At 35.8% G+C, this 14,650-nt stretch overlaps 1 protein-coding gene across 6 annotated transcripts in view; it reads right to left on the bottom strand.

Annotated features, from left to right (window-relative positions):
- Positions 1-14,650, bottom strand: part of FUT9 (fucosyltransferase 9) — a 210,804-nt gene that overhangs the window by 9,620 nt on the left and 186,534 nt on the right. For 5 of the 6 annotated variants that reach the window (XM_023650819.2, XM_023650822.2, XM_023650820.2 and 2 more), the window contains one exon: positions 6,187-13,838. In XM_023650819.2, the coding sequence (XP_023506587.1) occupies positions 12,751-13,838 (1,088 nt within the window). In that variant the 3' untranslated portion in view covers positions 6,187-12,750. Of the gene's footprint in view, positions 1-6,186; positions 13,839-14,650 lie in introns of those variants that run through there. The other variant, XM_070223565.1, reaches the window with a different exon arrangement.

The raw sequence follows: 14,650 nt of genomic DNA, 5'->3' as shown, positions 1-14,650 counted from the left end.
TTGACCCTTAACCCTCTGAAATGTACCTTAAATATGGAATATATTTTGCATCATAGTGGATGTGACCCTTAAATATAGCCGAAGGATGCTGATGGTTCGCTGGCAGAAAAACTCCATGGGTTCTGGATGGGCATGGGAGTTATCACATAAGGGCACGTGTGACGGAGCATCACAAGAGAGGAGCAAACAAGAGCTTATAAAAATTGGTAGAAGCCAAATTTAAAGAACTGTATATGACTTGCTACCAAATGAGGAATTCATTCTGAATGAAGAACCAAGGAACCATAATAAAACGTGTGTCTTTTAGGAAAAAAATTACTGGTTAATCAAGACTATTGCTGAATTCTCTCTCCCTATCGCCTTTTCTCTGTTTTTCTCACTAGCAGCAGTGTAGAGTGTAGATTTTCAAGACTTTAAGAAGTTATTGCGGGACCAGCCCCCTGGCCGAGTGGTTAAGTTCACACACTCTGCTTTGGTGGCCCAGGGTTTCACCTATTTGGATCCCAGGTGCAGACGTAGCACCACTCATCAGGCCATGCTGAGGCAGCATCCCACATAGCACAACCAGAGGCACTCACAACTAGAATATACAACTATGTACTAGGGGGCTTTGGGGAGAAGAATAAGAAAAAAGAAGAAGAAGAAGATTGGCAACAGTTGTTAGCTCAGGTACCAATCTTTAACCAAAAAAAAAAAAAAAAAGTAGTTATTGCTTTAGTCTAGGTAAGAAATGTTGAAGGCGCCATTGACTAAGTGGTGCAATAGCAGCAGGCTAGAAGAAAGGGGAGATATTTCATGGTCAAGTGGTTGTGGGGAAAAGGAAGAGAAAGAATCAAGGATGATTTCCAAGTTTTTGACTTAGGCAACATAATTTGTATTAGTGCCATTAAGTGAATGAAAGATTAGAGGGGAATTAGGTGTTGAAATCCCCTCACAGTGGGCTTTCCAAGGCAGTGAGTCTACAAGAAGTTAGATGACATAGGCAATTGGAAATTAGAGGCAAATGGCTGAAGAGAGAAGTCCATAATGGATATATACACTTGGGACTTTAGTCTATTGGTCACTGTTGAGTCTATTAGCCGGAATACAAACAATCAGTAAAGCACGTAGAGTAGTAGAGAATTGAGAATGCAAGCGGAGGCATCCTTCAAGCTGGGATCCAGGCAGAATGAAGAGAGTGGGAAAGATTCTCCTATTCCCCGCCATGAGCCCAAATCATTAAAGATCTAATTGCAGCCCAAGTCCACTAAAACAATGCGGGATTCAGGAAACAAACTAGTGAAGAACAGTTTACATGTGTACATACACTGACTGTCATTTTTTGATTGGGTATTTGTAATGAATGCATAATCTGTAAAATATATTTATTTGGTTTTAAAATTTTAATTCAATATATACAGAGAATCTAGATTTGCATGTAAGTGAAAAGGAATCTCTCAAGTGAATGATTTTGAATGTAACCATTATAAATAACCAGCACTAACTACTGCACATTTAAATTGAATTCTTTTATTTTAAATAGTCACAGTACAGGAATTCACTAGGCCTGAAAAGAACATCATTATTTACACATCCAAGGAATAACTCCAGTGGTGAATCAGTGAAGTACTTAACACTGAGTATAGGAAATATGATTGAAGAAAGAGAGTTCTTCTTGCACATATAGGCTCAAATCTTTTACACATTTATTTCTGCCTTGGGATTTTAGCACAGATTGCTGAAGTCACTATTAATTGCTGAACAAAATTTCACAAAATTATAACTGTAGCAATAACACCATATATTTATAAGCCTGGAAAGACATCAATGGGCAGGAATCCACAATGCAATGGCATTTTTGAAGGAAGGAAATTTCAAATGACATCTCCAGTTTAATTTGTGGAAAACACAAGTTCTCCAAATAGCTGAATATACAGATTCCCTATGGCATTTTGCCTTTCATGGCTTATTAAAACATTTGCTTAGCTGCCATAACATGTTATGTTATTCACAGGTTGAATCAACGAAGGGAACAATATGTAGCAAACTAAGAGCCCAGATCAATGTTTGCTGAATGTCATACAAATGCAACATCCTGGCCGGTAAAGTTGGCCTCTACACTGCTAGAACTGACTACTCATCATTTGGATTAATGCTTTACTCCGGGATGTAGCAAGACTCAATTGCCTGATTTTCATTTGGAATAGTAGTGAAAGTCAACATTTCTTACCATTAAACTAACTTCACTGAAGCTGTTAAAATTGAACTTGAATGAACCAAACTTCTGTAAATAAATAAATAAATAAATGTATAAATAGGATCCCCGCTGGTTTAATAGCTTAGCAATGAAATTACCTTCCAACAGTGTAAATGCTTATCTTGGTGTTTTAAGTCACCAAGTGCTATGTTCTAGCCTTACTGTATTATGATGAATGACTAATTTCATTTGAGGCATGGCCGTTGGTTCACACATATTATCTGTTTGGAATTAAGCCCTTTCAAAAGCACAAGTATATTTTCTGAAAAAGAACACAAAACAAAAACAAAAACAAGACTTCATTGAATGGAGTAATTTCTGTTTGCAAAGACTACTGCAAATTATCAGCAGGCAGAGGCTTGGTCTCTGCAGCCAAGATTCATAGTTCTTATACAATCATTGTTTTCTTGATTACCCATTACTCAGAAAAAGATTGGGTTTACATTCTTTTTCCTATACCAGTGACACTGATTGGCTGTCCGCATTGCCTGAATGTTCTACGTTATCGCCCAGTTTAGTGTTGTGAAGACCTGGCCTCAAGTGTTTTAATCCTCCTTGGCAGTAGTACTGATTTTGGCAGTGTAAAAAAAAAACCCAAACCGTTCTTGATTGTAGAAAAAGCTGCCAGAATATTGTGTTCATAGTATGGAACGGATTAAGATGGTTTTTTTCACATCTTCATGCTTCATAATAGTAAGTTGCTTTGTACAGTAAATTGTATCATTTGCCAACAAATGATTTTATTTGTTGTATTTTATTGCCAACAAGAAACTCCAGGAAGAAAATTTTAGGGAAAAATTTACTGCAATATGCTGCAAAGTGAGGGAAAAATGCAAAGCAGCATTGTTTATTGGCTCAGTAGCACTAAGAATAACATTTTCACTTTACTGAAGTGTAAAGAGGACTTTTGAAAGGATGCGAATCATGCACATGGATTGAGACAAAGCCTGTGTGTGTTGGCAGTGTAAACCCCCCAAAGATGCATGATTCATCAACGGCATGCATTTTTTTCACCTAATATAACACAACCTTAATATAGTCATATAATCTCTAACACATCTTATTTCAAACATGCACTAGCTACTAAAATAAGATTTTAAAGAAAAGCTGATGTTTGATACAAAATCATGTTTTTTCAAGTGTGGAAAAATACTCTACAAAAAAATAAGTAGAAAAGTGATTTCTGATCAATGTGTGATTTTATCTAGAAAAATTCAGATGACTAATTAGTGTGCTTACAACAACCCTATCAGGTCTGCATCGCAATAATACACATACAGAAAGTTAATAGCATTAAACAACTATTAGCACAATGCAGTTAAATCCTTATCAGAAATAACATGAACTTATAAACTGTACATTTGGCATCTAGGTTTCAGGGTGTTTTTAAGAGTCTTCTTAAATATGACAATACAATAGTGCAAAATCACATTACATTACTAAAACACACAATTACCATCCAAATAATTTATGGATTACTGACCCTTACAATTGACATATTGGCTAGAATTGGCACATTTTCTTTCAGCATGATAGCTTTGACCTTCCTTACTTGAGTGTATGTTGTTTTGTTCAAAGTTTCACTACATATAAAAGGTCTAGGCATATGTGTGTCCCTATGTGTGTTCTTGAGGAAATGAGATCAGAGGAAGCAGGTAAAGTTCCTGCTCTTCCTTTGTAAAACTCCATCCTAGCTTCCTTCTTTAGCAACCCTTTCATGAGAGCTCCTAAAGAAATTGCCTGTTAATTTTCTTTACCCCTTTTCTTACGGGTCGCAGAGCATCAACATGGCCCCATGAAAGGGAGCAGGAAGAAAAGAAGAAAAATTCTAGAATATGTGACAGCTTGTGCCCTTTGCCAGGGTAATTAAACTAGAATGTGTAATCAACAAATCAAGATTTATGAAGAACTTCCCAGGTGATTCTAATGTAAAGTCCACCACACTCGGTTGACAAATGAGAAATTGTACTATAGATTGTGTAAACTAGAACTTAGTTTACTGCTCTTTCTGTGTTTCTTGTCACCATTTTTCTCCTTGCTGCAGCTTTGTGAACTTGAATCTACATTCAGACTTAGCTCTTTTTCCCTTTAAAAATCTCCATGACATACAACGTTGTTTTGGATTCAGAAAAAAATGGCATTATCCCAATGAAGATGATTAATCTCAATAATTTCATTCAAATAGTTTTGACCAGTTGCATTTCCTCCAGCAAACATTACTTCTTACCTTCATCTTACGCATGATTTATGGAAATATTATTTTTATATTGTCTTAATTGCTCCACTAACCCTGACCCCTACCAAACTTAACCTTAAAAAAAAAGAGGGGGAAAAAAAGCACAAAACTAAATATATTGTTTTTGAAGGATGCCATCATGCTGATAGCTCTAAAGATTTAAACTTTTTATTTAAGAGTAAAAAAGGTGTCATTATTTTCACTCCTTTTTCCTATCTCCATTTCCAATGCCACATAACCTGTTAGTGTTCCAGGGCAAGAGCTCTCATTGATTTGAATGTAGAGCATCTGCAAGCTGACTTTTCTTTTCCTTGTAGTAAACTCCTGGTCTCAAGTATGATAGTCTTTGTTCTTTGATTGATTATTTTAAAATAATATGTAAAATATTTAAGATAGGTCATCTGTTATCTAAAATGTGGACTGCTCCGAGTTTTACATAGACAACCAGATATTCTTGGTTGGTTCAAGGCCTATTGAAAAAGAAAACCAGTATGTGAAAGGCCTGAGCTCATTATAGTCCCTGCAGACACATATCCTGTTCTAGATGATAGTGAGCTCTCTTCTGGCAATCTCAACTTGGAAGATGGCATCTCCAGGATTGTCTCATCTAAGGTACTGAAGGTAGCTAATGAGGCCAATCTGAGATCAGGGGATGCATTATGGTAACTCTGGCACATATTTCTTGCATAATGAGTAGTACTGGGTTAATTTAGTCTGGGTACCGTTTCTGCTGAGCCTGCCTTTCTCCTGCACCCTCATTAATCAAAATGGAATGCAGCCATGTGTATAAAGATTCGCCATGGTTAAAATACCTTTCTGTAGAAAGCACTTTTAGAATTTTTCAGCTAAAATTTGTTTTTCATAATGCAATTCTAGCCAGCTCTAATTTAACATACTTTACATACACAACAAATTTAACAATTTGGTTGCCAGAAAACTCAGAAAAATAATCGATTTTTGAAGTTTTCTAATGTATCTGAAATAAACATTTCTAATACTCTTTAAAGTGAGACGATTAGGAGCTACTTAAAAATACTACTTTGAATATGATTTATTTACTCACACATAAATTTAAAAATTTTCCTTATGTTTACTTTTTTGTTCCATTACAGTACAACTTACAAATTGTGCATATGAACAGCTGAGATTACTCTTGTCAAACCCGTATTTATTATGCAATTAGCAATTAGAGTAGTCTTAATCACAGTCTGGCTAAGAATTATTTTATTTCTGTACCACCAAACAAATATATTCCTATTTATTGAATTTGTACCCTAACATTTTAAAAGTAAGCTTTAGCTTTTTTTTTTAACTTTAGGAAAAGTAGTTGGAGACTTGATTCTGTTTCTTAACTTACATCGTTCAGTAGCTCTGTGACTAAGCTGGTGGACCAACTGAAGTGATGAAGTAAGTCAAGTTGTTGAATATTTCTAGGCCTTTTTCCTTACCAGAAAATGATCTCTGGGAATCTTCCTGCTACTGCATTCTGTGACATAAGCTATACCAACTGATAATAAGCTAAATTGACTATTAATTTACTGATTGCTTATAATGGTGAGGGAAAATTAGGCCTGCTTGTGTTCCAATTATTTTCAGAAATGGTTTATGTGTTCAGTAATGCCAATAATGCCCATGTGCTACCACTGTCAGCTCCCCATACCCCTTCCATTGCTGAGTAATTATGGAAGACACAAGTGCATGCTTCCACACTATATTTGTTTGTTTCTCTTTTCCTGAAGAACATTTCTTTGGCTTATTTAAATTTGCAATGATTCGTATAAGCTGTCTGCTTAGTGTTTTCAGAATTTTAGAACTGAAATTTCAGAAATAGTTTTGAGTTCCGCACAATGATCTTTTATGATAACAAATGATACTAATTGAACACATTGTCTAGTCACTTAAATGTCATTTCACTTGTCCTCACAAGAAACACATCAGGAATAAGCTACCTCCACTTTACAGATGTAAAATCTGAGGCTAAGAGAAGTCAAGTCACTTGCACACAGTGAGTGGCAGAGCTGGGGTTCAATTCTACATCTGTGGTCACCAAGAATCCACATGCTATAGCTCATTGCTATATCCCAATTGCAAGCTATGTTTCCATCCACCAAGCAAGGACTTTGGGACCTGGGGAAGAGGTCTTTTAAACCCATAGAGAGGATAAGCAGATCACAATAGCATAAGATTTTGTGGTTATAAAGGATTCTACTAATTGTGTAGTCTAGTCTTCCACATTGCAAAATGCAAACATGTCATTAGAAGCTAAAAAGAGAATGAGAGGTATTTTTTTAAGATATATAACCTCTTCTTAGCCTATTAATTCCTCCAGGCCAAGAACTGCTCATGCGTTCTGTGTAGACCAGTGGTTCCCAGAGGTGGCCCCACATTGGTATCACCTGTGGCGCCTCTACAACTGTTTGATTCTGGGGCCTCTCTCAGACCAACTGGATCAGGTCTCTGGAGATGGGGTTTGGACATCTGCAGCTTTAAATCCTCTACCGGTGATTCAGATGTGCATCCAGGCTTGAGAAATACCGCTATAAACCACTCAATAATTGAAAGAGGTTCTGGAGACTGTAAATCACCTGCCCCAGATGAAGAGATTAGTCAGTCAGCATTATGCTTATGCATGAAATAACAGACATAGAGAATGTCTTGGATCTTGAAGTAGAGGAATACTTTACTGACATATTCTGGAAGATTCCAGGTGATAGCTTGTATATGTTGAGTAATAGAATACTTCCCATTTAGTGGGTGGCGAAGACATAGGCCTCAAAACTGACAGCACATCAGAACTATCTGGGGAGATTTTTAAAATACAGATTCCAGCTCTCATCTCAGACCCAGAGAATCAGAAGCTGTGTATTATTAACACTCTTTCAAAAGATTCTTACGCAACCGATCCAGGAAGTCCCAAAGACATATGTGTGTTTGAGAACTGCTGGCTTAGGATGGGTCACAAATTATAGTACGGAACAGACTAACTTAGGAAATGTATTAAAAGCATGGTTGTTTGGACTTATTTCAAGAGATTCTAACTGAACGAGCAGGGCCCAGAAACCGGTATTGTTAATAAAGACTTTTGGTGATTCCAGGTCAGAAGAACCAGGAACCAGGCTTTCAGTCACACTGAGGAAAGGTGGTTGATGTTGCAGAGGTCCTTTTTAAATTCTTCAAAACATTTTTAAAGTAAATCAAATGCATAAATATATATTAACCATGAATTCAAAAATAACTAAATTATCTAGACGTATTTAATCTAGCGTATTCAAATTATACTCCCCATTTTATTGTCATCTGGGGACTGACTATGTGCCTCCACTGTTTCCCTGAAATTTTTGCATCAATAAAAAATTTTAGATTATTTTCATAAGAATCTGGATGGCATTAAAAATATCTACAATATTTTAAAATAAAGCCAATATGTGGGTTGGTTTTCTGCAAGCAATTAAGGTCTCAGTGAGCAGTGAGCGCATGAATTGCGGAGGATGCAGGTAGAGAAATAAGAGTAGGAAAGAGTTGGAGGAGGAAAGTTAGTTAATTGAGGACTTGCTATAGTCCAAGCATTGGATTAGGTTCTCTCCACATATTAGGTTAAATAATCAGTTTTATACTTTAAAAGTCTATTCAGAAAAAGAAGAGGGAAATCTGTTTGGAATATTTACCTCCAAAAACTTATTTTGAGATGGTCACTGAAATTTCATTTGCAAATATGTGCATATATCAGTTTAGATCTTAGATGAGAGAGTAATAGTGCTAGAAGGAATCTTACAAACAACAAGGTCCAGAGAAGTTAAGCGGCTTTCTCAAAATTATGGTTTGTTGAACCCATAACCCAGCCTAGCAGTATTCACATTTCTGGTTTAGCAGGCTCTCTCTCAGTTATGTTCTGTTGATTGTTCTATACAATGCTTATGACTACAGATACATTCAATATGAATTACTGAGACAGAGAACACTTTGGATGGTAGTGGAGCTTACCCATTTGCAAAATGCTACAAAATCTCTAGATGAGAGACATCTAGAAAAAAATATCCTCTTAATTGACTGATGTTTGCAATACAAAGGAGTGCAGTTAGGGAGGAAAGAAACTATATTTCTCTCCGTGCATAGTTTGGTAATAAATATGTGCCCTTCACAGTGCTTGAACTTTATATTCTCGTTAAATACTTACTGTCTTTCCTATTAGAAACAGTTGGTATATTAATATTTGAATAGAATGTTAACATGTTCCAAATCCTTTCTAATCTTTCTTGAAATGTTACTTCTTAGGGGGTCTTAGAACGCAGTAAGTCTGGAAGGACATAAAATGCCTTCCCTTTGCATCTAGGCAGCAAACCGACCAATGAAATGAATATAAAATATCATCTCTAGCTGGTACCAATAAACTGGGACTGTTATCATACTTAAAAAATATTTTGCATAACCTCGAATGCAATTTGTTTATTCATTCAACACCTAGTTTCAGATCCTCCTCTCTGTTGGGCGCTGTGCTTATCTTTTAAATCCTGAAGCTTGATTTAACAGCTTGATTATAATTAATTTGTTAAAAAGTTCCTAAATGAGATCAGAGTTCAAGGGAACTCAAAGATATGGTTAAGCACTAAGTCATAATGTAAGGACCTAAACCTTGTTTTGGTAACATTAATTCATGCAAAGACGTTTTCTAGGTGGTTACCTTAAGACTCATGGAATCTAGTTTGAAAATAGGCAGGCAAAAGATATCAACAGTATAGGTTCCTATTCTTTCCGTATTTAACCTCCAACTGGAGGCAAGAATTTAAAGGCTCAGTAAACAATTCCTAAATATTCTGTCACTTTACACTCAAATGCTCTGAGGTTTCTAAGCCCTCACAACAGAAAACGTTTCTGTACATTCTAGCATAGTAAGGACTTATGCAGCAAATATAAAATTTTTAAACTGATATTGGTTTCCCACTAAGACAATTTTTTTGTTTCTACTTCATATTGTCAAATTTATGGCTATCATAAAATGTGACTGTCATGTCTTTTTTTTTCAGACTGTAATACTGCTGGATATGGAGAATTCAGTGTATTTTGTTACTCATAAAGCCTATAACAACTAATATTCATATATTCCTACTAGTAAGGTCTACAATAATTAATATTTAAATATTCAGCCCATTGAAGGTAATAGATTTTTGATATTTTGAAATAAAACTTTTTAAACAATCTATTCTTTTTTATATCCACAATCTGTCCCCTGGCATAATTGTTTTTATAACAAGCAGCAAGCCAATTTTGTCAAATCAATATCTTTCACCATATGATATCCTTAAAAAGAATTGCAATCCACAGGATTTATTGAAGGAGTAGCTGAGAACCATATAGCATCTTGAGGGTTGCATTTCAATACATTCAAGTACTGCATTTAAAATGTATTGAAAATCCATTTCCTTCTCCTAAAGCTCAACTTCTAAAATATCTAAACCAGAAAGAATGCTAATAAATTTGATGTTCTGTTTATTCTATACCTTTTCAAAGGTCAGAGTGCCTCCACATAGAGTGTAATATTCTACAGGCCCTAATAATACCTATAAGGCATTCACATTTGTAGGAACTGAGATGTACTTCTATGATAAAGTGAGAAATACAATGAACAAGAATGCAGGATTAAGAAAGATAAGAGCCTTAAATTCTAATATCGGCTGTCATTAGCTGCGGGGTGTGTGAGTGTGTGGGTGTGTCTCAATATATGTCTTGAATAAATATTATCTCTGAATCTAGTTAACTCATAAATAGAATAAAGGGATTGGTTTGTAAGCATTGTTATAATTCCTTCTAGCCCTAAAACTCACTGATCAATGGCCCCAGAACTGAAGTTACCTCATTCATTTTGGCACTTCAAACTCAGAAAACATTCTTCTGGGACTCGGTAATGGGTTTTCAATATACAGTGGTGCCAGTTAGTCACTTAATATTATTGCCTTGGCTTGAATCATATTATCAGCATGTGATTATAGTCAAAGTCTAAGAAAGAAACCAAATTCGAATCTGATAATAGAGACAATGATTCAGGTTTCTTACTTCTCGGAAATCATGAGCATCTGCCACAGAAAGGCAGGTTGTCATGACGTTGAATGTTTTTCGGCTTTCAGAAAAGCAGGTACTTTCTAAACTTGTTGGCAATGCATCCTCTTCAGATCCTTATACTTTTCATAGGCCAAAAAATAACAAAGTAAATGTATGAATTTGATTATTTTAAGATGAGAAATAAAAGATCATATGGAGATCTTTCCTTATCTGGGAGGGCATCCACACAGACATACTATTTCTTAATGCAGTGTGGTTAGAACAGATAACATGAAGGGAATCTACATTGGTTCAAGTGAGTAACAAAGTTTGCAGCTCAGAAACATGTCAAATAGCTAAGCAGTTGGGGAAATTTGCTGTCTTATTTTTGTTAAATCAGTGGTGACTCATATAAACTCCATTGAGAGTAGTATGTGCATAAACACAGACTCAGAGGAAGCTCTTATGTACCTCACCTCTTAACTGGAAGCTCCTTTAAGGCTGTGATAGTATGTACCTTGTTCATCTTTATCTCTGGTTAGTACATTACCTGACACAGCATCCGTGTTCAATTGTGGGTAAAGAAATAAACCTGAGGATCAAACAATTCTCCACCCAATACAAGGATCTTCCTCTGCTCAGATCCTTTGGGTGCTCCAGAGATCTCATTCCCTCAAAAAAAGAGTCTGGATTGTTCGACATGTCTCCTTCTTACTGAATTGAAATTTGCCTCTCTCTACAAATGGATGTCATCAGAACATGTTGATTCTTTTGATGGATTTTTGGCCTGAATGGGATAAAGTCATTAAAGACTTTTGGGGGGAATGCTTTCCTTGAAGAATTCTTAGCATCCCATATTTTCTCACCTACTATTCTCTGCTTACATCCAGCCCCTAACCCTTATAGAGGAGAAATGCTATAAAGCAACCGCAAGTTCAGAGATAAATTCTCCAAAAACCTAATGTAATGATAAGTTTATTTTGGTTCTGTAAAACCCTGAGGGCAGTGTACTATATGTGAATAATTGCTAAAATGGAATAAGAAACATCATCTCCAGTTAGTACCTCTAGGCTAGAACTGTCACTTCATTGAAACAAACAAAAATTTTTCCATGACTTTCAATGCCATTTATTTATTCATTCAACAAATATGCATTGAGATCTTACTCTGTGTTAACATTGTGTGTTTCCTATAGACTCCCACATCTTCTATTTAACACCTTGATAATTTCGTTTAGGTTCTTTTAAATAATAGAACAAACCTATTAAATGTTATATTTATTTATTTCTCCATATAGCAAAATAAATACTGTTTTAAATATTAGGGCTTCAGAAAAGATATTTTAAATTGATATGTTATTAAAAGTTGTACATAAACGTACCATTTATAAATATGATTTGTAACTATACATATCCTTTTCCTTTGTTATTTGAGGAAATTATTTGTTTTTTTATAATAATGTGTTATCAGGATCAGGAAGAGAACTGCCTTAGATTTCCTTAACTGTTATTAGGATTATTTCTCAGGTACTAAAACTCTCAAAAAATTGGATATTTTAAAACACTTGAATAATTTAATTTAAGATCATGAGAACTAGTAGCTACATTTGCGAGTAAACTTAGTGAAAATAAATGGGAAGTCTAATAGCTTTCTGAATATCACAGTTCTGCTTCACTATCTTTTTTATTCACTATAGGAATAATTCTGCCTAAACAAATGTGGTAAACAGGTAAAAAATAGATCAAATAGAGACAGTTATACACTTTGTTCAAGTTCGAAGTCAAAGAGGTTAGAATTCAATTACAAACACTTTTCCTTTGTTACATTATGCAAACTTGGAACTAGAGATTATACTATCTAGTGAAAATATCTCATATTTTAAGATGTGCATCTTCATTTCCCAAATAGATTAAACAGTTGATCAATGTAGAAACAATAATCATATCACAAACTTACATTGCAAACAACTACAAAAATGTGAAAAAAACTGTTTACGAATGATAGCAAAGAATAAATTATTTTTCAGCGCACATAATTAGGTATATACAAGATAATTTAAAACCAAATGGAATGATTGCTAATGCTGAGCTTTTAAAAATCTCCATCAAAATATACATGTTACCCAAAAGAGAGTGATAAAAATAAATTGTGACACAAAAGCGGAATGTTGTCTCTCTTTTCATCCACAAAACTTGGATGATATCTCATCAAAATAATTTGCCAAGTGTGCAAATGATGAAAAACTTTAATTCCAAAACCATTTCTCTAGATTACCGACAGATTTATATTCCTGATGCCTTTTCACATGATCACAAGCCAAGCATGCATGTGATTCCCAAAATCGTGGAAGATTTACTGTGAAATCCTTCCTCCAGTTAAAGTAACTAAGGTATAACTTATCGTTTTTGTCAACCTCCTTCAGATACTTTGCTAGCTCACTGGGAGAGTTATAATCCTCCACATGAATGAATGAATCTGCTGGAATATAATTTTCATAGTTTTCCCTAGATGGCCCCAGAACAACAGGTACAGAGCCAGCCAGAAAAGCATTGTAGAGCTTTTCTGTGATGTAATCTTTGTGGATGGAGTTTTCAAAGGAAAGATAAAATTTGCAAGTAGATATGGTAGGAATCAAATTTTTATCATTCACATACTCTCCAAATGCTTGCCCATAGGTATGGATTTCAATACTTTTGCTTAGTTCATTGTAATACTTGACCCTGGCGTGCTCAGGGTTCCAGTTACTTACAACCCAGCACACTAACTTCTCTTTGCTTGGCACTTCAAACACGAAGGGGTTTGTGCTCACCGTCAAGAAGCCATAAGGCACTTGGATATCTGAGTCGCGGCGATAAGTCAGAGTCAGATTGAACAGGTGCTCAATACCACTCTTTTGGGGTGTGTGAGTGGGTGATTCCAAATTCATCCAGATCCATTTCTGGAAGGGTGGCCTAGCCTGCTGAGGTAAATTAGTCAGATCCCAACTGATGTCTCGGTGATGGATCAGAACTGCATGAGATTTGTTGTACAGAGAACGGTCTGTTGTGAGGTGGCATCCTTGGATGTTGAACATTGCTTGGCAGGATGTAAGATCAAAGGTCTGCCCAAATGGCCACACCCAAATCAGAATAGTAGTTTCATTAAAATAATCAGTTTTGGTGGAGAAGAAATTTTTCATTTTCAGCACTGAGCTGGCTGACTCCATTGGACTGAAGATCCAGCTGTTGGTGGGCTTGATGTAAATGAACAGACATGCCACGAAGCAGCCCAGGATAATGCAGACGATTAAAAATGGGCGGAGAATTCCTTTGGATGCTGGTGTCATACTTTTTTCTGTGAAACAGAAAGAGAAAGATAGAGGGATAGGTAGGGGCAGGGATGAGGAGTAAGTCATAAATATAATTTGAGATGAACAGGTGGTACATCCTAAAATATACTTAATTACAAAATCAACTGCATTTACCTTTTCAGTGTTATCAAACTATTGAGAGAAATAGAACTTTCATTTAAGGCAAGAAACTACTTTTAAAAGGAAGTTTCCCAATAAGTGTTGGAGAGGATGTGGAGAGAAGGGAACACTCATACACTGCTGGCGGGGGTGCAAACTGGTGCAGCCACTGTGGAAAACAGTATGGAGGTTCTTCAAAAACTTAAGAATAGATCTACCATATAATCCAGCTATCCTACTGCTGGGTATTTTTCCAAAGAACTTGAAAACACGGACGCATAAAGATACACGCACCCCTATGTTCATTGCAGCATTATTCACAATAGCCAAGACTTGGAAGCAACCTAGGTGCCTATCAAAGGACGAATGGATGAAGAAGATATGGTATATATACACAGTGGAATACTACTCAGTCAGAAGAAATGATGACATCCTGTGATTTGTAACAACATGGATGGAACTTGAGGGTATTATGCTGAGTGAAATAAGTCAGAGGGAGAAAGTCAAATACTGTATGATCTCAATGAAAAGTAGAAGATAAAAACAATGACAAACACATAGAAACAGATTGGATTGGTGGTTGCTAGAGGGGAAGAAGGGAGGGAGGAGAGTGAAAGGGGTGATTAGGCACATTTGTGTGGGGATGGATTGTAATTAGTCTTTGGGTGGTGAACATGATGTAATCTACACAGAAGTT

The sequence above is a fragment of the Equus caballus genome, chromosome 10 (assembly GCF_041296265.1).
Source record: "Equus caballus isolate H_3958 breed thoroughbred chromosome 10, TB-T2T, whole genome shotgun sequence".
Lineage (NCBI taxonomy): Eukaryota > Metazoa > Chordata > Mammalia > Perissodactyla > Equidae > Equus > Equus caballus.
Note: the sequence above shows the minus strand (reverse complement) of the source record. Positions and strands in the feature narration are given on the sequence as shown.